General features: G+C 38.7%; 1 protein-coding gene across 1 annotated transcript in view; it reads left to right on the top strand.

The window, feature by feature from the left end:
• The window catches only part of Med12l (mediator complex subunit 12L), a 324,235-nt gene that overhangs the window by 300,800 nt on the left and 1,156 nt on the right, over positions 1–22,279 (top strand). The window contains exons 39-43 of the mRNA XM_051177003.1: positions 5,822–5,911; positions 7,403–7,632; positions 9,240–9,396; positions 12,627–12,722; positions 21,699–21,780. Coding sequence (XP_051032960.1) covers positions 5,822–5,911; positions 7,403–7,632; positions 9,240–9,396; positions 12,627–12,722; positions 21,699–21,780 — 655 coding nt within the window. The remainder of the gene's footprint in view (positions 1–5,821; positions 5,912–7,402; positions 7,633–9,239; positions 9,397–12,626; positions 12,723–21,698; positions 21,781–22,279) is intronic.

Genomic DNA, 22,279 nt, shown 5'->3' on the forward strand with positions numbered 1-22,279 from the left:
AAACAGTTGATCTGCGCCAAGATCTAACCTGAAGGAAAGTGAGCATAGCTTACTGTTTATTGGGACAGGGCAAAAGATTGGGATAAAGTGTAAAGCAATAAAATACTGATAAGAAGGTAGCTGTTGGAGCCAAGGAACAGCATGCAAATGCAGGGATTTTTTTTATGCATTCGTACCTACAATGAGAAGAACTGGCTTTTATTTATTTATTGTTGTTGTTGTTGTTGTTGTTGTTAAGAAATTCCTCTCATATATCGTGATCCTTAATAAAGCAAAGCTCTAGTGTTCTTCCTTGTGTCTGTCTCTAGCACTCAGGAGACTTGTGAAATCTTAATCAATATAGTTACAATTACTTCTTGGAACATAGTTCCAAATGATTAAATAAGGAAATTTACCCGAACTAGTTGCCTTTTTCTAAATCAGATTCTGTGAGTTTGTTAAAAAAAAAAAAAAAAAAAAAAAAAAAAAATTGATGGTACTGTAAATTTATGTTTGTTCTTTACTCTGTTTATTTCAGCTTAATGTTGTATTTCACTTATATTTCCTGGACTTAAAACTAATTAATTACATCCTCTAATAATATATGGCTGATCTTGTCTGTGAGCCAAATGTCCTGTGCTCTGACACTGGATTTTGGAGGCCATAGTTATTTATAGTAAGTGGGATTCAATATCCTTCAGGCACAGTAAGTATCTGGGTCTAGTAACACCATTCAACTTCCAGGATGTTCTTCTATCACAAGAGTATTCCCATATTATCTATCAGTGCCCTAGTCTATAGTGAGGTCCTTTGGCATAAATTTATTAAATATTTGGGCTCTGACTTCCTAAACCATTGCTTTAACATATAACTCTTTCATTTTTGAGTTTGGCTACATATATAATAGGTTTAAGGACTCCTTTATATTTTCTGGGGTTTTCTTGCTGTCCCCTTTCGGTAGGACTTCTGTAACCCTGGTGTCTCCTCTCTAGAAGACTCTGACAACAGAATGGTAATACCATCTGTCTGTCAGTTCTTATTTTCATTCTTCAAGCTTTTACAGCATTGCCTTTCAAACATCAAAATAAAAAGTGGGCCTTTCTTCTATAATGGGTAATAATAATAACCTTCATGTCTGTACTACTCAATTTGAGTGTACTGACCATGCCCAATTTAATAGAACTCTCTCAGAGAGTTTACCCCTTGAAGACCTCATGACTTTTACCCTGCACAGGTATGTTGTAAAAGCCCTAGGAATTCACAGCAGCACAGACCATAGGTGTAACTCCACCCCAATCCTACTTTAAAATCTTCCTATCCTGAACTCTTGTGTCTTTCTCTGTTACTTTCCATTGTTAGTAGAGGAATGTATGGCTTGACTTGCCAGCTGATACAAGACAGTGGCCCTATGTGATGCAGTATATCCTTATGGTCATATCCCACTCACTGCCTGTTTCTGGTTCTTTTTTGTTACACATCTGTCATGAGATTTTTATTTCCCCTTTCCTCTGTTTCTAATGTAGTTGGTTTGTAGGACTCAATGTGCCTTTTCTTTTAAAGGCTGCCCTTCAATTTTGAAACTATTGTTAGCATTTGAATTTCTTCAAATGTAATAGTTGCCAGTTTTTACATTGTTCTGTTTATTTTTGAGACAGAGCTTCACTCTATAATCCCCACCCCACCTGTATACTTATATGTATAACAGAAAGGCCAGGGAATCTAGCTCTTCCCACAGTGCTGGGGTTATAGGTGGCAATCCAGCCTCTGGCTATGGTTGCCATAGTTACTCAAAAAACTTTCCCTCTATTTGGAAGACAATAAGAGAAAAGTAAGGATTTTTAAGACAGTAATGAATATCTTTGGCTTCGTTTTTACCTGTACATAAAAAGTAATGTAAACAAATTGTTTTTACCTATCAGTAAAAAAATAATGTAAACAAATCAGAAAAAATAATTCATTATATTTGTATAACCTTTTATACTTTCCTCAATAATTCATTTTCAACTCATTCATTGCATTAGTACTTTTGATTCTAACAATGGAATAAGGAGGCTGTTGTGGTGATCTTGTTGGCAGAGGATGGAAATTTGAAGGAATTGCTTTTAAAATGTGTCTAAAGTGATTCAGAATTTTGAGCTGGATAGTGCCATTATGCCAGAAGCTAACTTTTTCTTACCTATGTAATATAAGAGAAGAAAACTGAACAACTCATTTTGTACTTTTAAAAAGTAATATTGCTTCTGCCACTAATACCTTGAGAGGAATAATGTTCTTGGTGTAATCCACTAAAGCTGAGCAAGGCTGCCTTATAACCCAGAAGTTGCACCTTGAAGAAGTTCATTTCTAATAAAAATGCATGTAGCAATATGTCCATAAAAGTGTAGGTGAGCAATGGCTTATCCCCTGATAGGCTCTAAATGGAAGCAACCCAAATGCCCACTGGTAGTAGAAATGGTTATGTACCTTTTGGTTAAGATCAAATGTAGTATCTGTTCTTATCTGTTTCCAGATTCTTATCAAAATGCACCATCTCTGTTTTCTTTCCAAGATGGAGAATATATTCTATTAGGTTTTGGGTTGCTTTGTAATCATAGTTCTTGAGACTACATGTTATAAAACTTCACCCCTTTGGCTTTTCCTGAGCTATACTATTCTCTCAAGTAGAATATTAGAGACCTCTCCTGTACGTTGATATGGGGAATGGGATGTAATATATTCACATATGAATAGCTCATTTTTGGATACAAATGATTGGCATGAATTTCACAATGTCAAACTGTATTTTAGTTCTTCATGCTTCTTTTTATTTTATGTGAATTGGTGCCTTGCCTTATGTTTGTGTCTGGGTAACGGTGTCAGATCCCCTAAAAACAGACAGTTGTAAGTTGCCATATGGGTACTGGGAATTGAACCAGTTCATTTGGAAGAGATGACAGCTCTCTCCACCACTGAACCATCTCTTCATCCCTCTCCATGCTTCTCAAAAATTTTAGAACAGCTTTATCTGAGTTACCTTTGTGATTCTTTTGTGTAGAAAGTAATTTATAGCTTGTTTCTTAAATTTCCATAACCTTGGGGACTATTTGCTGAGACTATTGCAAGAATGTCACCTAATGACGGAGACAGATGAACATTATTAGTCATAACATATTTCATATTGATTTTTAATAATCAGAGGAGGATTAAAGCATTAGATATGCCTTGCATATGTGTATATAAAACTCTGTATACATCCTATTTCCCTCTGACCTGAGATGGTTTGGGTATGATCAGCTGTCATTCCTAAGGTTCTAGCTTACATGTAGTAGTTGAGTGTTCTTTCAGACTGTAAACATGGTAATACATACATGTTTATCAGACACAAAAGCCCAGCATTACATCAGAGACCTTATACAATACTCATGTCAAGAATTATAGATCAAATGAATGGTATTAAAGATCTGTGGTTGGTTTAATGCTTCTTCAGCAACAACTTTTGAGAACTAAGAACCATTTGGAACCTTAGAGAAGATAAATTGGGCTCCCAATGGCCCCAAAGTGGGAATCTGGACAACTGGTTTTAGTTCCAACCATATGATGATAAGGTTGTATTTAAAGGAGTAATGAGAATAATGAGAATATCTTCTTGGGATCTTACTCTAAAAGCTAGAGTAAGCTTATTGAAAAGCTTATTGAAGCTGTTATATCTAGATACCATAGAGATGTACTCAGAAATTTGTTTCTCACCATATCTGGATGAACTTAGCTCATAAATGAACTCAAGTAATTTCTGATTTTGTGTGTGTTTCTTTTCCTTTCTTTTCTTTAGTTTTTTTTTTTTTTTTTTTTCCTACACTATACCCTGGTTATGATCTTCCCCCTCCCCCGTTATGAACATTTTCCCGCCAGCCTGGTCCCAGAGCCAGGCCAGTCCCAAAATAACACACAGAGATTCTATTAGTTATAAAGCTGTTGGCCAATGGCTAGAGCTTCTTATTGGTTAGCTCTGTCTTAAATATTAACCCATTTCTACCAATCTAAGTGTTTCCACATGGTCTTATCTTACGGGAGAGAGGGTCTGGATCTCTTACTCTTCTTGGTCCAATATTTTGACTCCTCTCTACTACATCTCCCAGAATCCTCCTTGTCTTCTAGTCCCACCTATCTTGCCTTCCTATTTGCCAACAGTGCTGTATTTATTAACCAATAAGAAAAATATATTTACAGAATGACATCTCCCATTACCCCCTCTCTACTCTGCCCAGTTCTTCTCTACCTCCTTTCCTACCTGCATCCAGCCCCATTCTATCTCTCTTTAGAAAACAAACAGGTGTCTAAAGGTTATTAATAAAATAAACTATACTAAGATAAACAAAAGCAAATAAATCAGAATAGGATGAAACAAACAGAAGGAAGAGAGCCCAAGAAAAAGCCCAAGAAACAGATGTAGTCACAAGACACTCCTTTGCACACTCAGGAATCCCACAAAAACATAGAACCAAAAGCTATTATATATGTGTGTGTGTGTGTGTGTGTGTGTGTGTATACACATATATATGTGTGTATGCATATACACATGTATTATATATATATACACATGGTTGACATACATACACACACATATATATACATACATACATATACATACATACATATATATACATATATGACTTATAGGGTAAAAATGAATAAATAAAATAAAAATTTAAAAAGCCCTGAGCTGACATTAAGAGACAAAGAACCTCCAAAGATTCCACCGAGTTCATATTTTGTTGGCCACCTACTGATTTTCATGTGGAGAGCAGAGAGCTCAGCCAACTGGTGTGCAATACATTTGGTTTCAGTATGTCATTAACAACTACAAAGATACATTTTCTTTCAGATTTGTTTTGGAGCTACTTTAAGTCTCTGGTTCTTAAAGAATAGGCACTCATGAATGTATAAGTACTTTCACCTTGGAGTCACACTTAGAAGTATCTACTCTGGGGGTGGGGGGACAATGCTCTGGCTTTGGAGTCAAATCACTGGAGTGTAGGTCATGTCTTTTAGCAGCTCAGGCCTGGCATATGTTGCATTCTTAGTATGGTTAGTATTGGCATTCCCCTACCTAAACTACATACTTATTCCTTCTCTTTGTTATAAGTGTATTTGCCTTTACTAAAGCACACTAAAATGGTTTCATACAACTATACTTTAGCACTTTTTTTTATTGTGAGACAATAGTAAAATGACATAGAAAACTTATTTCTTCCTGACAATTTTTTCTGTATCACTGCAAAAACAATGTGTGTAACCACAACATAAAGTTCATGTGTAACTGTCCATATTGATTAACATTCTGAAGGCCAGAGTATATTAAATTAAAACTAATTAACAGATTTAAACTAGTTTTATTTTACATGTAATTGGTTAGAATTATGTTAGCTGTTAATTTTAAAAATTTTCATTGAGATTAGCTCATTATTAAAATTTCCTCTGATTACATGGCTAAATACAGTTTTTAGATCACTGTGGTAATGCCTCATTAAGATGCCCCGGGAATTTTATTTGTGATGAGGATATACCTTTTCTCTTTCTGCACAGGACAAGTGTAGTGCCTGTGATTGGAGAGTCACACTGTAGAGACTCTTCCATACCCAGAAAAGCATTTGTGCTGTCCAGTACCTAGAGGGTCATTTGAGAAAGTCTTCTCTGAGAGGCTTGCTGTTGCTAACATTTGTAGTCTGAAGAAGAAGCCAGTAGTCGACCCACATAGGGAATTGGTGGGAAATCACACTAAACACAGTCTGAAATCTCTAAGTTTTATATTCAGAAAGGTAAATAGAAACTTGAAGTTAGTCTTTGTCTTGATTTTGTTTTCCAGGGTCAACCAGGGGACCAGGCTGCTCTCTTTACTGCACAAGCACGACCCTCCCCTCAGCTCCCTCAGTATCCAGGGCTGCAACAAGCACAGGTACCCACCCACATCAGTGTTGAAGCAAAGCTACTTCCTTGATGTCTTAATGCTGTTTATTGGGAGTAGGAGCTCAAGGAAGCTGGTTATCAACTAGATCTAGAAAATACTCCATGATTTCAGAGCAGTAATTATTGAGTATGTCTCAGGATTGACCAGAAAAGTCCTCAATTAGAAATGTAAATGCATTCAGACTTCTTGTCTGCTGACGAAAGATACTGAAGCATTCGATCTAAGGTGATACCACATATCTGTTATGTGTACCCAGGAAGCAGTAGTAGGAAGATCGAGGCCAGCCATGCTTATGTAGTTCAGACCCTGTCTCCGAATAAATACATCAATTGTTTAGTAATCCCAGAGTTACTTGTATTATAATGTATAATGGCATAAACTGTTATAGAAATTTTTGTATTCAAAGACAACTTCCATGAGGAAATCACAGGAAAACAAGATAATGGGCCTTTGAGTCAGGTCACAATTCAGGTGCTATTGACTCAGTAGTGGTATGACATGTGTGTTACTCTGAGGTCTAGCTTCCTTTTTGGAAGATCAAGGGGAAAGATGTAGGATCAAGGTGGTGTGTGGAATTAGCATACTATCACACAGTAAATGCTCAACAAATGGGTGCATTTACCTTTCAAAAAAATGTAGGCCTTTATCCACCACCCCTTAGTTTTATTATTTCTATATCCTTATACCCTTATGCCTTTCCTTTTATACAAAAACATCTGGTATGACAAGACTTGTGTTAGAGGTGGCAGTTCATTCCATGTTTAGCTTATGCAGGCCCTGAGTCTGGGTTTCTGTAGGCTGTTGCATGTTAATTGTGTATTACCTTTGTCTTCAGAGCCACAGTTGTTAAACTGCTTTAATATGTTATGTTTTGAGGATTCAGAGAATAGACAGCATTCTGTTCAGTGAATTGTCCGTTGTGATCCAGAAAACTCCATGTTTGTCTTTTACTTCTGTATCAGTGTTTAGAGAAATAGGTATTTGTATTAATGGGAAAGCATACTCTCTTACTTTAATGTTCACTAGGCCATGACATCTTGTTTGGCCAAACTTTGGAGATGATACTGATATTGTTTGGGTTTTGTTGGATATTGCCGCTATCTGTGCACTGAATAACCTTGCTGGTTATTTTTACATAGAAAGATGCCTTTCTTAGCTCAAAACTAAGCAGCTCAACTTAAAAGCCAAAGAATATTCACTTATTTTTGAACTAGAGATTTCTGCAAATCACTGCCCAGCCAGTCTATTCTTTGGGTTTCTGGCTAGATTTCTTGTCTGCAAAGTAGCCATCCTCGTATTTTAAGTCATCAGAGCCTGTGTGAACTATGAATTTCAGGTTGGACCTCCTGGGCTTATTATTATTATTATTATTATTATTATTACTATTACTATTACTATTACTATTGCTCCAGGTTTCTTAGTGATGCGAATATGGATGCTAGTTGGAGCTTTGACTTCTTCCTTTGTGCCTTCCTGCAGACCATGCCCCAGGGCTACACAATGTATGGAACACAGATGCCTTTGCAACAAGCAGCTCAGCAGCAGTCTGGTGGTGTGGTCCTTTCCCCCAGCTACAACTCCAGGGCTTATCCAGCTGCACATTCCAGCCCAGCGCTGATGGAAAGACTAAGGCAGCTTCAGCAGCAGCCAAGTGGCTACGTGCAGCAGCAGGCCTCTCCGTACCTGCAGCCCGTAGCTGGCTCTCAGAGGTGATACCTGTTGAAGTAATTGCAATAGTAAACCCTCTCGGCCTTGGGTTTGTTACACTTCTTCCAGGCATTTGATACTGTGACCATTTTTTGGGCTCCTATATTTGCATCCTGACATCTCATTTTTTTTTTTTTTTTTAAATCAACATGCAGTAGAGGTTCCAAACTCTTTCATTCAAGGACACTGTAGTTTTGGCCCACGTCTGCCATGTGCTGTGTAACATTTTCCAATTATGCCAGTACTTTAGCTCTAGTGCTCTTTCTTTAACCCCTTTTCTCAAAAGATTTTTTTTATTAAAAATATCCAAGAAAATTATTGATCATTGTTAGCAGTGCCTTTACTAGAATTTGCTGATCGGAACCATACAGTTTATGTTGTAGTACTAATTGTAGATGGTGCTTGACAATGTTTTGTTACAACTTAGTTTCAGTATTTTCCACCTCAGCGATGACTCATGATAGATTTTTCTGGTTCTTGTTTTAATTGCATCCCTTCCACATAGGGTGTGTCTGTGCTGCTCATTGTTGTAGCTGCTATCCATGCATGGCTAAATTTAAATTAATTAAAAAAATGGCTTAAGATTTAGTTCTGCAGGCACATTAGTCACATTTCAAGTGCTCACTAGCCAGTTATGGCCAGCATGGCTAGCTTTGAGGTTTGTGGTCTCTACGGTGACTTGGAGACCTGGTGTTTGCAGAAGCCCCATGTTCAACTAGATGCTCTGCTATCTCTTGAAATTCTGTTGTTTTGACCAAGGAATCTGTGGTTTTGTTTAGTTCTAAGATCTGATAATTGCGTAACTAGTCCTAGTGGCTAAAGGCCATTTCATTGGATGGCACAGATAAAAATCATTATCACTTATCATATTATCTAATCACATTGGATAATATAGTTCAGAAAAATTAGGTTTGTATAGTTCTGCACTGTATAGTGGACAGCAGCTTAGCTCCCATGTGTTACAGTCAGTGACTGCCTACACGTCTGTTCAAGATAATTACTCTCTGAAAATTAGGAAGGTGGATGGTAGCACATTGTGGGAAATAAGTTAATTTGTAAAACATGCATTACATTTTTCATCCTTATAAGTAGCAGCATAACAAAGTTCAATAACTTGAGCTTCAGTGCTCAAAATTCAGGGTTCAAATCCCACTTGTGCCATTTGCTTTCTGAGTGACCTTAGCTATTTCTCTATCTCCATTCCTTTATTTTCAAAGTTAGATAATACAGCTGCTGACCTCACAGGGATATGTGAGGAATGATGAAATACGAAATACTGTTGTTCAGCCTTTCCACTTGTGGCCTGCTCCAAAGTAAATATTAACTTACTTCACTTACTGCTGACAACTATTTTTTTTTTTTTTTTTTAGAAGTAATTTCTGTATGATTGCTACTTGGTCCAAAGTAGTATGCTTACTTTCTTCTTTTTTTTCTTCAATGTGGTCAGATCTTTTGTCTGATCCTCTGGCCTTTTCCCATTTTTAATTGTACACATGATTACTGAACACGAATTGTTTCTTGATGGATGTGTGTAAAATGCTGGAGGCACTGATTGACACTTCAATGGTACGCCTGGTTCCTGAACACAAGTTGCATTATTCTTTGCCAGACTGAACCACCAGGCTCTACAGCAGAGCCCTCTGGTGGGCGGGGGAATTGATGCTGTGCTGACTCCCGCACATCCCAACCTCCCCTCGGTGCCCCTGCCTCAGGACCCAATGAGGCCCAGACAGCCGCAAGTTCGACAGCAGCAGAGACTCCTCCAGGTATGGGGCAGGGAGGTGAGGGCAGTGCCATCCCTTCCGGTAGTGCAGACCCAGAGCTCTTGTAATGAAAAGACACTTTGGATTGAACTATTAAGTTCCAAGGAACCCTGTGTATTTGACACTAGCCACGTAGCTAATACACTTTTGTTCCAAGAAGGTAGAGTTTTCTCATCTCTGTACCTGCCAGGCCATAGATAGGCAGGAAACTCCATTTCATAGAACCTTTACCCTTTCCCAAAGCTTCAGGGGACACATAGACACCTTAGTTTAAATGTGAACCTCAGCTTGCCTAGTCACTAATTGACAAAGGGCCTACAATTTGAGTGCAAAATTTCATACACATGAGGATGAAATAGACAGGAACAAACACAGCTTTCAGCCATTTCTTTGATGTCTGTAACTCTACTTAAGCCACCGGTTAGAGAAGCAAAGGTTTTGTAATTCAGAAGGCTCTATGTTAGAATCCAGCAAGCTGTCATTTGTTTACCCCATTTGAGACTCCTAGATAAACAGTTCCTCCCCTCAGCACACTCTTGCTTCTGATCTTCTTGTTCTGGTGTTATTGTGGTTGGAGGATGTGACTCCAGGTAAAGCACCTGCCTGGCATGCACAAGGCCCTGGGTTTGATCCCCAGCACTGGAGTGAAGGGAGAAAGGAAGGCAGTCAGGCTGGCTATTAAGTTAAATCTGTGCCAATTGTTTTCATTATTAACAAGTGATGCTTTTGTGTTGGAGGTTTCTTGATAGACTGTTAAAGTGGACTCTCACTTCCAGTCCAAAATGAGATGCAGCTTTCTTTTGTGTACCCACATAGAAATGAAATTTGGGATCTAGTGGAACAGGAAATATCCAAGGGAAGAGCTATTTGTTCTGTGAGGTAAACAGGCCAGAAAGCAGTCATGCACAAAGGAAACTGTGTGTCTTGACTTTTCCACTGGATAGAGAAAAGGAAAAAAATAGTTCCACTAAGAGCTTAAGCCATAAGCCCAAGTGAAGTTGAAGTCTGAATCTAGTATGACTTACATAATTGGAGTTGATGGTATCTAAAGATAACAAGAAGTCAAGACATGCCCTCCAGAACTGAGCTCTAATTTATAAGGTAGCTATTATCATATCCTCATTTTGGATATAATATTTTGAAAGTCATGATACATCATTGATAATATATGATAACTGATTTGAATGAATGTAGCCTACCAATTTTTTCATTGTATAGATGCTATTGCCAAAGTGGAGACAAAAAGCCTACTTGAGTTTTGCCATTAATAAAATGGAAAGATTATTTACCTGTGCATCAAGAATTAAGTAAGAAAATTCAAGTAAAGCACTATTTGATGTAATTTCCAATATTTTTTATTAAGATTACTATTGAACAGAGAATAACTTGTCCTTAAACTACTTTTCTACAAGTTTGGTGATATTTTTCAGGACAGCTATTTGAATGTCTCTGTCCAGCTCCCTAAGGAACCTAGCTGTGTTGCTCACTTACCACTCTCTGCCTTCCAATGGCATTTTCAAGGTTGCAAATAAGTCATCTCCTGACTAGGTAACATGTACCCTTTTCCCTGTTAGTACATGCCCCAGCAATATTTCTTATCAACAATATCTCCCCTAGAGATAAAGAAAGGAAGGTGATTTGATCCTGCGTCTGAACTCCATTTATTCCTCTTTTGATGATTGGCTGTTAAGAAGTTCACCTTTCTTGAAAGATTTTTGCAGCGAACCAAGTGAATTGTGGCTTCATATTTGCAGTGCTTCTGGTTCAACCTACATGTTTATTTTGAGACTCACTCTGTCTGGACCTCTGCTAGCATGCCAAATCTACAAGCACTGCAGATCTGGGAGTAGCTATATATTGTTTTCATTCTTTAAGAAAGTCAAGTAATTTGGGGCATAATATGTAGACAAAATTGGAAAAATGCATATGGAGAAAATATATTAGGGTCATCAGAATGGAGTATTTGGATGGAATAACTAAAGGCCACTGAAAGAAAAAAAATATATTTTGCCTTCCTACCTGGTGCATACATTGTTTCTTCTGTAACTTAGAAGTGTTTTCCAAGAGCTGTGTGTTTGAGTTAGTTTAGTCTGGACATGCTTTCTAGTTTAATGTGGTAATTTATCTCAGAATTTCTATGGGCTAGTCTATATCCTATAAAAAATGAAAATGGACTCCGCAGGGGTCCCCCCCAATACCACAGAGGAGATTATTACTGCTTGATGCGTGTGTCACCTGGCAGTGTGAGATATGAGAGAGGAGCTTGTGGATGGCCAGGCAGAGGATGTGAAAGAAGCTGCAGCAGTAAGTGCACAAAATGTCCCTGGACAGTGAGCGTTGGCTGTCAGAGGAAGAGAACTTGAGTCTGGGGTAGTCTGAGGAGGCTTCCTGGAGGAACACATTCATATCTTACATTTGAAGGAAGAGCAAGGTTTGGAAGATGAAAGGTTACAGTCTTGCTTCACATAATGACATTTCTGTCATTGCTGACTGACGGGACAGTGATTTTAGTGCAGCTGAAAAGAACACCTTTAACTCATGATGTCATAGCCTTCATTAACATCACAGCATCATCATAGCACACTGCAAATGTGTTTGCGTATTTCTGGCATAAAGAAACATTATCCCACTGCCAATTATTTAAAAATATCACAGTAGTCAACATGAAGTGCTTCATACTAGAAAAGAATCATCTTCCCCTGTGTGTCTGCTTATTACCTATACTCTATATTTTTATTTTAGAGCATAACACCCTCCCCCTATTAAAATACCTTGCATTAATAGAGATGTGCCTCAGCAGTAGAGCACTTGCCTAGGATGCATGAGACCCTGGATTGAATGATGAACACTAGGAGGAAACAGTTTATGGTGAAATAGTATTCTGTGTTTTAGCAGCTGCAGCCTTTTGCACCTTGTATTTTCCATGTCTCTAAATTGCATCATCTATCTTGTGCCTACTTCAGTCCTATTTCATTTTGTTCATTGTGGCCCTTGTAATAAGCTATCCAGTGTGCACTACAGCCCAGGTGTGTGGTTGGCTATAACATCCATGTTTTTCTAAGTACATGATACAGCGTTCAGACAATGCAAGGATTACCTGTGTCACATTTTTGAAAATATGTCCCCCATCATTTTGCTGAAATGGAATAGATAAAAATGTGTATTAGTAAAGGCTATTCAGATATGTCTTAGCCCACAATTTCAAGGGTCAACCGTAATCTTTTTCTTTCTAGATGCAGCAGCCCCAGCAGGCCCCCCAGCCCCAGCAGCCCTCACAACCCCAGAGTCAGACCCTTGGTCTCCAAGCAATGCAGCCCCAGCAGCCTTTGGTAAGGCCTGGTGTTTTGGAACTGGGATATGGATATGGGTTTTTCCTTTAAAGCAGATGTGTTGTCCATAGTCATGAAATTTTAAGAGTGAAATAGTCTAAATATACCAACCAGTTACCATATAACTCTATCAGGGTTTTGTTGGTATATTAATTGGCATATCTGCATTTGTTTTTAATGAATAATTAATGTACTCTAATAAAAATTTCAATATACAATACAAATTTTGCTTTAATAACACCATTTTCCTCTTAGGAAAAAAATGTAGAGCATTCAATGAATGAAAACCTAACCAATGAGATATTAAGACATTTTCTATAAACAGTAAAGGAAAATTTCTTATATATGTTAGTATTATCTTACTTATATATTTTTGTAACATTCTGAAAGGGCATGAAAGTCCCTTGTAAAATATGGTCTTAATCAAACAGAATCTGTATTAATCCAGTTAGCATTTTCTGAAAAAGTTGCATGTTGTTCAGAATCTACAGTCTACTTCTTTAACTTTTCAAATTTATTTGGGAACATATGCATAATATGGATGTTTTGATAGTTTCAGCGATTTTCAACGGTTTGTTCTCTGTGAGTTCTACCTGACTCTGCTTATAGGTTTGCTGTTCTCATGGCCACTGGGAAGCATTAGTGTAGGAGATTGTCACCACAGAGATTTGAAAAATAGCTTCACGAACCTGTCGTGAAGAAATGTAGCCTGGAGGACATCACATTAGAGAAGGTCTGTAGAATTACCTCGTTTAGCCTTGACCCAAGCAGGATTCTACTGTGATATCAGCCTAGGAGGGACTTCACCAGTATATAACACATACTGCTTTGGCCAGCTGAATTCCATTTTTTAAAATTCCTTTATACCAAGGTTCTAGCTTTTCCAGTTTTGATTGTTTTTAAAACATATTTATGACATTTATTTCCATCTACTTCAATAATTCTTTTTTGTTTGTTTTAAGTAGAGGCAGTGTGAAACTTGCCTCTCTTTGTCATCAGGAGCATAAAGCTGGCTTTTTAGGAAAAAAAAAAAAAAAAAAAAAAAAAACTTTCAGATAGGACACGGCTCATAGGCCCAGGGTTCCACCCAGAAGTGAGTTCTAACTTGATTTTGACATAATTTCAAGTCCACAGAAAAGTTTTAAGAACAGTACAAAGAATCTGCCTAAATCTTTTATCTAAGTGCATTTTGCCGCATTTGCTTTATGATTCACTCTTGTCCTTTGGTTCCAGCTTAAATTTTTCCTGATCTCCACATATCCAATATGCTATATCCATGTGCCTCTTTAATGCTCAATATTTTGAAACATTTCAATTTGTTTTCTTTCCCCCTGGAGCAATATGGGTTGGGATGTAGCTCAGTTAGCAGAGTGCTTGCCTCTCATGAATGAGGCCCTGGGTTGATTCCTTAGCACTGCAAAACAATCACAACCACAACCACAACCTGGTTGTGATTCCTGAAGTTGGGAAGTTGAATCCTGATGCGGTATTGTGATGTATAAATGTGTTTTCACAGATTGCAGCAGTAGTAATTCAGTGTCTCCATTGCCTGTGTGTCCTGACTCTGCTTCATCATAGACTATTTAACCTCTGTGTCTCTCTTTCCCATATGGAATTTGCAACAAGTCTAAAAAGTGCCCCACACTTTGTCTTAGTGATGATGGGATAGGTATTTTTTTTTTTAATGTTGCTCAGCCTGATTTACTTCTTAGTCCTGACATCTCCCCGTTTCTGTATTGAAGAGATGCTGCCCCTACCCTGCCAGTGCACCCCAAGAGTATTTATAATTGCTGTGGAAGTGGTGTCTGGTAGTTTCCCACCATAAAGTTACCAACTGCTCCTTTCTAAGTGATGTATAATGTATGGGAATGGTTGGTTCGGATCTGTCCTACTGCCCAACATTCAGCCACCAGTGTTGACAGTGGCTTTTTCCATTTCTGTTGTAGGAGGAAAATGCTTACTTACAAATGCTGTTGTTTTGTTTTTATTGATGCTATTCTACTCAGAGGAAGAACTTTCCCTTTGTTGTTTGTCTTTAAGTCATGTTTCAAATACAAAGAATGACTTTTAAAAGATTTTATTTGTTTTAATTATCTGTATTTTTGCGTGTCGGAGTATCGGGTTGTGCTTATGACTATAGCCTGTACAGAGACTGGAGAAGGCATTGAAACTGGAGATATCGGCAGTTGTGAGATGCCTGAAGTGACCTGGGTGCTGAGAGCTGAACTCGGGTCATGGGGAAGAGCAATGTGGGTGCCTAATGCTGGACCATCTCTCTCCATCCCCAGAAAACAGGTTAAAAGTGAAGCTTAATGCTGGCCATCTCTCTCCACCCCCGGAAAGCATAGGTTAAAAGTAAAACCTAGCATTTGACCCCTTTCATTCAAAACATTTGCCACTACTAGGAGCCGTTTAAGTATTCCTTCCATCTTCACCAAGTATTTGTTGTTATATAACATCAGTTATATAAGATTTTCAGGTTTAAAAAAATCTTTCCTAAGGTGAAGATGAAGCTCAGTGGCAGCATGCGTAAGACCCTGGATTTTATCCAAAAGACTATAAAATAATAAAAGCTGTTCTTTCTGTTGAGTAGGTTATTGTGTCAGATAAAGAAAATCTAAGTGTTAATGTTTTTTTTTTTTCTAAACACAACACATTTCCAAAGGAGTATGACAGAAACCCAGAGTTTCTGCAAAAAAGCTCCTGTGGAGTATCTGGAACACCTGATGCTGAGTGGGAGAATCCTAACTCTTCATCCTAATGTGAAACAGAGACTCTTAGGCTATGGTGCTTGTATTGCTAACAGTATTGTGGGAGATACTGATGGAAGTGACTATCACATAATTGTGCCTTCCTAGTAATTTATTATGCCAATGAATACTTTAATATTAAATGTAAGGAACCCAATAATTTGAGAATGGTACCTTGTATAGCTAGTAATTGCTTGTGAGAAAATTATCGTATAGTACTATTTTAACAAAAACACAAACTTTAAATTTAGAACTACAATTATTATTGAATATATGATAATCATTGCAAATTTGAACTTTTGATTCAGAAATGTAATTAAATGAAATATGCATGCATAATAAATTCTTATATTTAAATTACCTATAGTTATTTATATTTAATCTATGCTTTTTCTTATAATGAAAATTTAAACATTCAGACACACACACACACACACACACACACACACACACACAAATTGCTGCCATTCTGAGATGTGCCATTGTTAACTTGAGATGGCTCATTTGGAAAAGTCCTTGGCTCTTAAGCACGAGAACCTGACTTCAGATTTCCAGCAACTACATGCAAAAAGCCAGGCATGGCAGTGTATGCCTAGAACCCCAGCACTGGGCAGGTGGAGACAGCGGGGTTGCCAGAGCTCGCTGGCCCATCAGCCTAACCATTGGCTATCTCTAGGTTCACTGAGAGCACCTGTACAAGAATATAGGGGGAAATGTGATAAAGGATAGCAATGATGTTAGACTCTTGCCTCTACATTAGGCTTATTTAGGGGGTAGTTTGGAGGTTGGGTGAGAGATTCTCTTCTACCTGTTTCTAAATCTTAGCTAGGTTCATATGTAAATATGATGTATGATGTCTTGGTTACTTTTCTATTGCCGTGAAGAGACACCATGATGAAGGCCACATAAAGCAAAGCATTTCGTTGGGGACTTGCATACAGTTTCTTAGGCTGAGTCCATGACCATCATGCTGAGATGGCATTCAGCCAGCAAGCGGGTACGGTGCTGCAACAGTAGCTGAGTGCTAAAATGCCATCTGCAGGCCAGAGGCAGAAAGAGAGCACAAGACTGGATCTGGCATGGGCTTTTGAAATCTCAGAGCCCAGTAACATATCTCCTCCAAAAAGGCCACCCCCTCCTAATTCTTCATAAACAATCCACCGACTAGGAATGAGTCATTCAAATATATGAGGTTATGAAGACCATTCTCATTCAAACCACATTTGAAAAAATTTTTTAAAAAAAATCTTGGTGAAGGTATAACATTAGCTCTGTTCATAGCATGTGCTGCAGAATTCATAATGGATGGCGGTACTGAGTGCCTTTAGCTGTAGAAGCTATCTTGTATAGGCTAAACAAAGAAACTTAATTCTGTTACTAAACTATATGTATAGGTCTAGGGGAAATTTTCTTTTAACCTCCCAGTTGTAGTTTAAAGCAGCAACCTAACTCTTTAGGTGAAGTCATTGAAGATACTCCAGTGACTCACAGGCACTGAGCTCATCAAAGGGAATTAACATTTTTGTACTCAGATCACAGTTCCGTAAATATTTAACCGAGTTAATAGTGTGTGAAGAACATGCGGATTTAATAAGGGTTTTTAAGGCAGTACTGGTGATTTTTAATGATATAGATTGTGTTTGACCCACTGGCTTGAGCAGGTAATTCAGACCATGGAAGATGACATTTTTCCTCATTATGCTAATGAGAAAGTAATTAAAGAGAAATAAAAGTCTACACTAATAGTAAATTTAATGGGTATATGTAGTGGGTGTTTACTATTTTTTTTCCATTTGGCAGAATGCTTTTAATTCTCACTGAAAAATATAGTATTGTTTCAATAGAGACCAATCTCTCATAATTAAGTCAAACAGTAGCTATAGCACAGGGAGCAAATGGTGTGTGTGTGTGTGTGTGTGTGTGTGTGTGTGTGTGTGTGTGATTGAGAGTGAGTATATGTAAGTCTTAGGATGGGCAAGGAAACTTAACATGATCAGATCTAAGTTCAATTTCAGCATTAGAAATTATAGGATTATAGGAGTGATCAGCACTTATGTTCCCATCATAATTCTTTCTTAGGTATGTTTTGTACACTACACTGTGTACCTATGCTATTTATCTATTTATTAGTTGTGAACCTAGCCTTTAACACTGAGTCTTCTGTTTACCACCAACACATCCTCCTTTTGAGACAGGATCCCACTATGTAGTTCTGGCTGCTCTGGATTTCACTAGCTCGGGCTGGCTTGTAACTAACAGAGATGCCTGCCTCTGCCTCCACAGTACTGGGGTTGAAAGTATGTGCTACACCCGGATATACACATACTTATAAATTATTATTATGATGATGTAGTTGTGTTTTTCAGTTGCTGAACCATTCCTCGGCTGTTAAAAATTTGGACTGTGACTGTTGCCAATTTCAAAAATAGTACTGTTAAAGGTATTTTGGTATGTATTCTATACCTCTTTTTGGTTGCCTCACAATAGAAAACAAATGTAAAAATATATTTAACTACTGTGTATGTCAGTAACAAGGGCATGAGGCCTCGGCAATTTTAAGGAAAAAAAAATCACATTTCCCTTTTGATTTCTTTCATTGAGATTCACTATTTTTAAATACCTTGGATTCTATTCATAATAAATATCTCTAGCAGATCCAACTCTTGTCTGGGGCCTGCTCTCCCATTCAGTTCCTGTCTTTGGAGAAGAGGGTGGTGAGCTGGCTGCTGAGGAGAGGTGAGCTTGGACTCTTTTGGGGTTCTGATTGATGCTGCATGAAGGGAGGAGCAAGTCGTAGTTACCACCCTCCTGGTGACGTGCCCTGCTGCTCTCTCTTGGTCTATGGTTACAGTGGAATTCAGTAAGTTCTTCTTTGGTGTATTCAGTAGAGGCCAGCACCCTGTCAGGTGTAAGGGAGCGTGTCATGGAAGTACCAAGTATGTTCTTTGCCACCCAGGCACAGAGCATCACAGGAAATGGCTGAAGGGCAGTGCTGTACGTGGCGAGTAGCATATGGTAGCTTTACCTTTTTACTTGAAGAGCGTCAGAGGTTGTTTTGGTTTGCTAGGACCGTGGTACAAACTACATGAACTTAGGTAGCTTGAAATGGGAATGTTTTTCCTCCCTGTTCCTGGGAACTGAAAGTGAAAGACCAGGAGTCAGCAATGTTGGTTCCTTCTTTGTGTTGGTGGGAGAGCCTGTGCCATACCCGTCATACCTTCACAGTGCCCCTAGCTGTCTTAGTGTCCATGCTCTGCTTCACCTTCACGTGGCATTCCCACTGTTTGCACCCATGTGCCCATGTGTCCCTTCTTATGTGAATACCATGCATGCATTAGATTCTGTTATAGCAAAGCTCTTTTGGACTTGGTTCCCACTGGAAAGGCGTTCTCTCTCCAAGTGAGGTCACAATCTAAGGTCCTAGGGTTTAGAACTGTAGCTTTTTTTTTTTTTTTTAAATTTTGAATGATGTAATTGAAGCCCTAACAGAGATCAAAAGATAGAGAAATTTGGGGAGCCCATGGTGGAAAGCTTAAATGTAAGTGACCTTGAAAAAGTATTTGGTCTGTTGCCTTTTGACTATTACCTTTGTTGGGCTCCCTTAGTTGGTGCCATCATTTGGGGCATGGTAGACAGTGTCTACCAACACCCTTGGCCAAGTTTATCACTGTAATAAAGTGTTTTTAAGGTCAGTACTTCCTTAGGACAGAAATTGTCTCCTCTGTAAGCTGTCACCAGGAAACTTCTGTAAAATGAGATGAAAGGTTAAGAAATGCCCATGACCATCAGTTAAGTGTGCTAACAACTTAGAGTTCATACTTGTGTCATTTGTCTTTTGTGGAAGAACAACTAACAGCAGTCTCTGCCCTCTCTGGGGAAACATGTCTGGTAGCTCAATCTTTGTCATAATTGAAGTTACTGACTTACAGCCTTTTTAAGGTTTATATGTTATGATCAAATTATTTTTGACTACACTTGACAAATACAGCTCATCTTTTCTTTAAAGCTGCTTCCAACATTTAAGAAAATATTATTAACACAATGCATAAGTATTTTCATCTGTCTTAATCAGGTGATCTGAAATATGGTGGTGCTTAGGTGAGCGTCATATTATATTGCATTTTGTCTTTCAAAAATATACACAACAGCATCATTAGTTAATAATTACTGGAACTTTGACCAACAGCCTCAGGCAAGAGTTCTACTGGTCCTCCTCCAGGATTTCTTATGTTATATTTAGAGAAATTGAGATAATTTTCAGAACGCCCTTCAGATTCAGAAGCCAAATGGCACAGCTTGCATCTGTATCATCAGAACATGAGAAGTAAAGGTTCATTGCCCTTTGCATTCTTTACCCAAATTCAAACACCTCTGAAAATGAAAGAGTAGTTAGCCAAAGCAGACAAGAGCAGACATCCTGCTCTTTTCACATGTTCTACTAAAGCAACCATGTGAATGCTTGACTTCAGAAGTACTTTTAACCTTTGACACACACTGAATTCCAAAATATCTGTCCCAGACAAATTTAGAATAGTTGTCCCTACATCAGAATTAAGTGTGGCAATATGGCTTATAATGCCTCGTATAGTACCTTGCATATAGAAAGAATTGTTAAGTAGGATTCTGCAAAAGTATAGTAAGAGTTGAATTTAAAAATAATAATCAGTTGCCTTATTGACTTTCCCCTATTAAGGAATGCTTTTTACTCTGTTTTCCCAAAACTGTACATGGAGAGGATGGGGGAAATATAACACTGGTATTGGAAATGGCTTATCAGCTTTTGGTGTCATATACACATGTGTCAGCTTGGCAATGCCTTCTAAATTAGAACTTTCAGTTAAATTTGAATTTCAGTCAAGCAGTTAACAAAAGTGTTATCTCAAATCATCTATTGACCTACTTTGACTAAATGCAGTTTAGTCACATAAAATATTAAATATTTTTGAAATAAAATTTATTTGTTGCTTATCTGAAATTTGCATTTAGCTATGTGTTCTGAATTTTTACTTCCTACACTGCTAACAATCCTAGGTTATTTTCTGTCATACTGAGTGAGGATCTCCAAGGAAGACAGAATTATGTTGCATTCACATTGAGAATGGTCTTAAAAAAAAAAAAAAAAACAAACTCCTCAGAGATGTGAAGCAGATTAAGGAAAAGCAACTCAAATGTGTTATAGGCATATCAGGCCCCTAAGCCTCCTGAAGGCTTAGAGTAGAGAAGGAGAGAGCCGAGCTATCTGGTAGACGAGCCTGGGCCTTCCTGCCTTGGATGCCTTTGGCCAGCAGAGAGCTACCATGGAAAAGGCTGGCAAAATAGAGCTTTAATGTGCTCCTTCCTATCCCGGTTCTGCTCCTACCCTTCCATCTCCTGGGGTACTGTCTGGGGTGCTGTGCCAGCCTGCCCATGCATTCTGTACAGGTAGGTGAGCAAACACATCACAGACTGATATGAATGGAAAGGGACTGGTACTGTGTATGACTAAGGGAGGCCTGTTTCAGAGCATCCCAATTGTTTCCAGGCAGCAAGAAGGCAGCTAAGGGAGACAGAAGTAAAAACAAGAAAGAGCACCAGTCTGACATCTGCAGTTAAGAAATGACACGGTATGGCTGGTGATCATAATAAAACTGAGTTTTCTTCCACCAAATACTGATCAGTCCCCTTCTACCCTTGAACATCAGCCACAGTTTCTTGCATGAGCTAGATGGAAAGAACTGTGGCATGAGTCCCTCATATTGTGTTTCTGGTTCTCCCTCACACAGCACTAGGAGGAACCCCTTAAAGTCGGAGCTCTTGGTCCTAGCTCTGCTCACCCTGCCCTGGCTGTCAGGTGGAGGTCATAGCCCAGATGAGGCTACACTAGCACATGCTCTGCCTCCTCTGTTCTGCTGTGCCCATGTGGTTTCTCGGCATTGGACAGATCTCCACACCAGAGAGCTTTCATTTTGCCAACAAGAAGGACTCGGGCTGTTAGGATATGCCTCCTGCTCGTGAAGAGGGAACAGACAGTAGCCTTTGAATGAGTAGGCTACCTCTGTAGTGTGGACTTCGAGACTCAAAAAATAAATGCCCACATGAAGGGCACTGTTTGCCAAATGTATACTGAGTGTACTGTAGACAGAAACAACTTCCACACTGGGCATGAGCTTTCTCTCTTTAAGCATGTGAAGCCTGTGCCTGGTGTAGCATGGTGGCTGATTCATCCTTCCCCTTGTTGCAATTGCAGTTCCCCAGGCAAGGCTTGCAGCAGACCCAGCAACAGCAACAGACAGCTGCCCTGGTACGACAGCTCCAGAAGCAACTTTCTAGTAAGTACCTGTCTCACAGGAAGTTTGGGAAGAACTGAAAATGAGCAGCCACACACTTGACATGGCACTCGCTCCTCAGAAACCATGCTGGGTTCTCTGCACCATGTTGTGTGCTATTTTGATTGCATTCTGACACTAAAGTTTGCTCTGAATCAGAGGGCAGAGCTAGCCACCAGATGACGAGAATTAACCATAGGGGTTTTGGAGGACTGTAGACAGATAGGGGGCATGAAGTAGTAAGGCCGGGCAGAAAGAGATCACAGCCCTTTTGATTTGAAGAATAGAAGAGAGGGGAGGTCACTGGTGGCTTCTGCTTCTTTGATTATTCAGGTTCTTACCCTGATATCTGACTCCTAATTTTTTGTTGATAAAGAGTAATTAGATAAACTCTTCAGTACCATTTTAAAGTTTCTTTCTAATTGAAATAGAATTAAATCACCTTCCCTCCTCCCTGTGATTGGAACAATAAAACAGTGAGATTTCTGAGCTAAAATTCTTG

The sequence above is a fragment of the Phodopus roborovskii genome, unplaced genomic scaffold (genome assembly GCF_943737965.1).
Source record: "Phodopus roborovskii unplaced genomic scaffold, PHOROB, whole genome shotgun sequence".
NCBI lineage: Eukaryota > Metazoa > Chordata > Mammalia > Rodentia > Cricetidae > Phodopus > Phodopus roborovskii.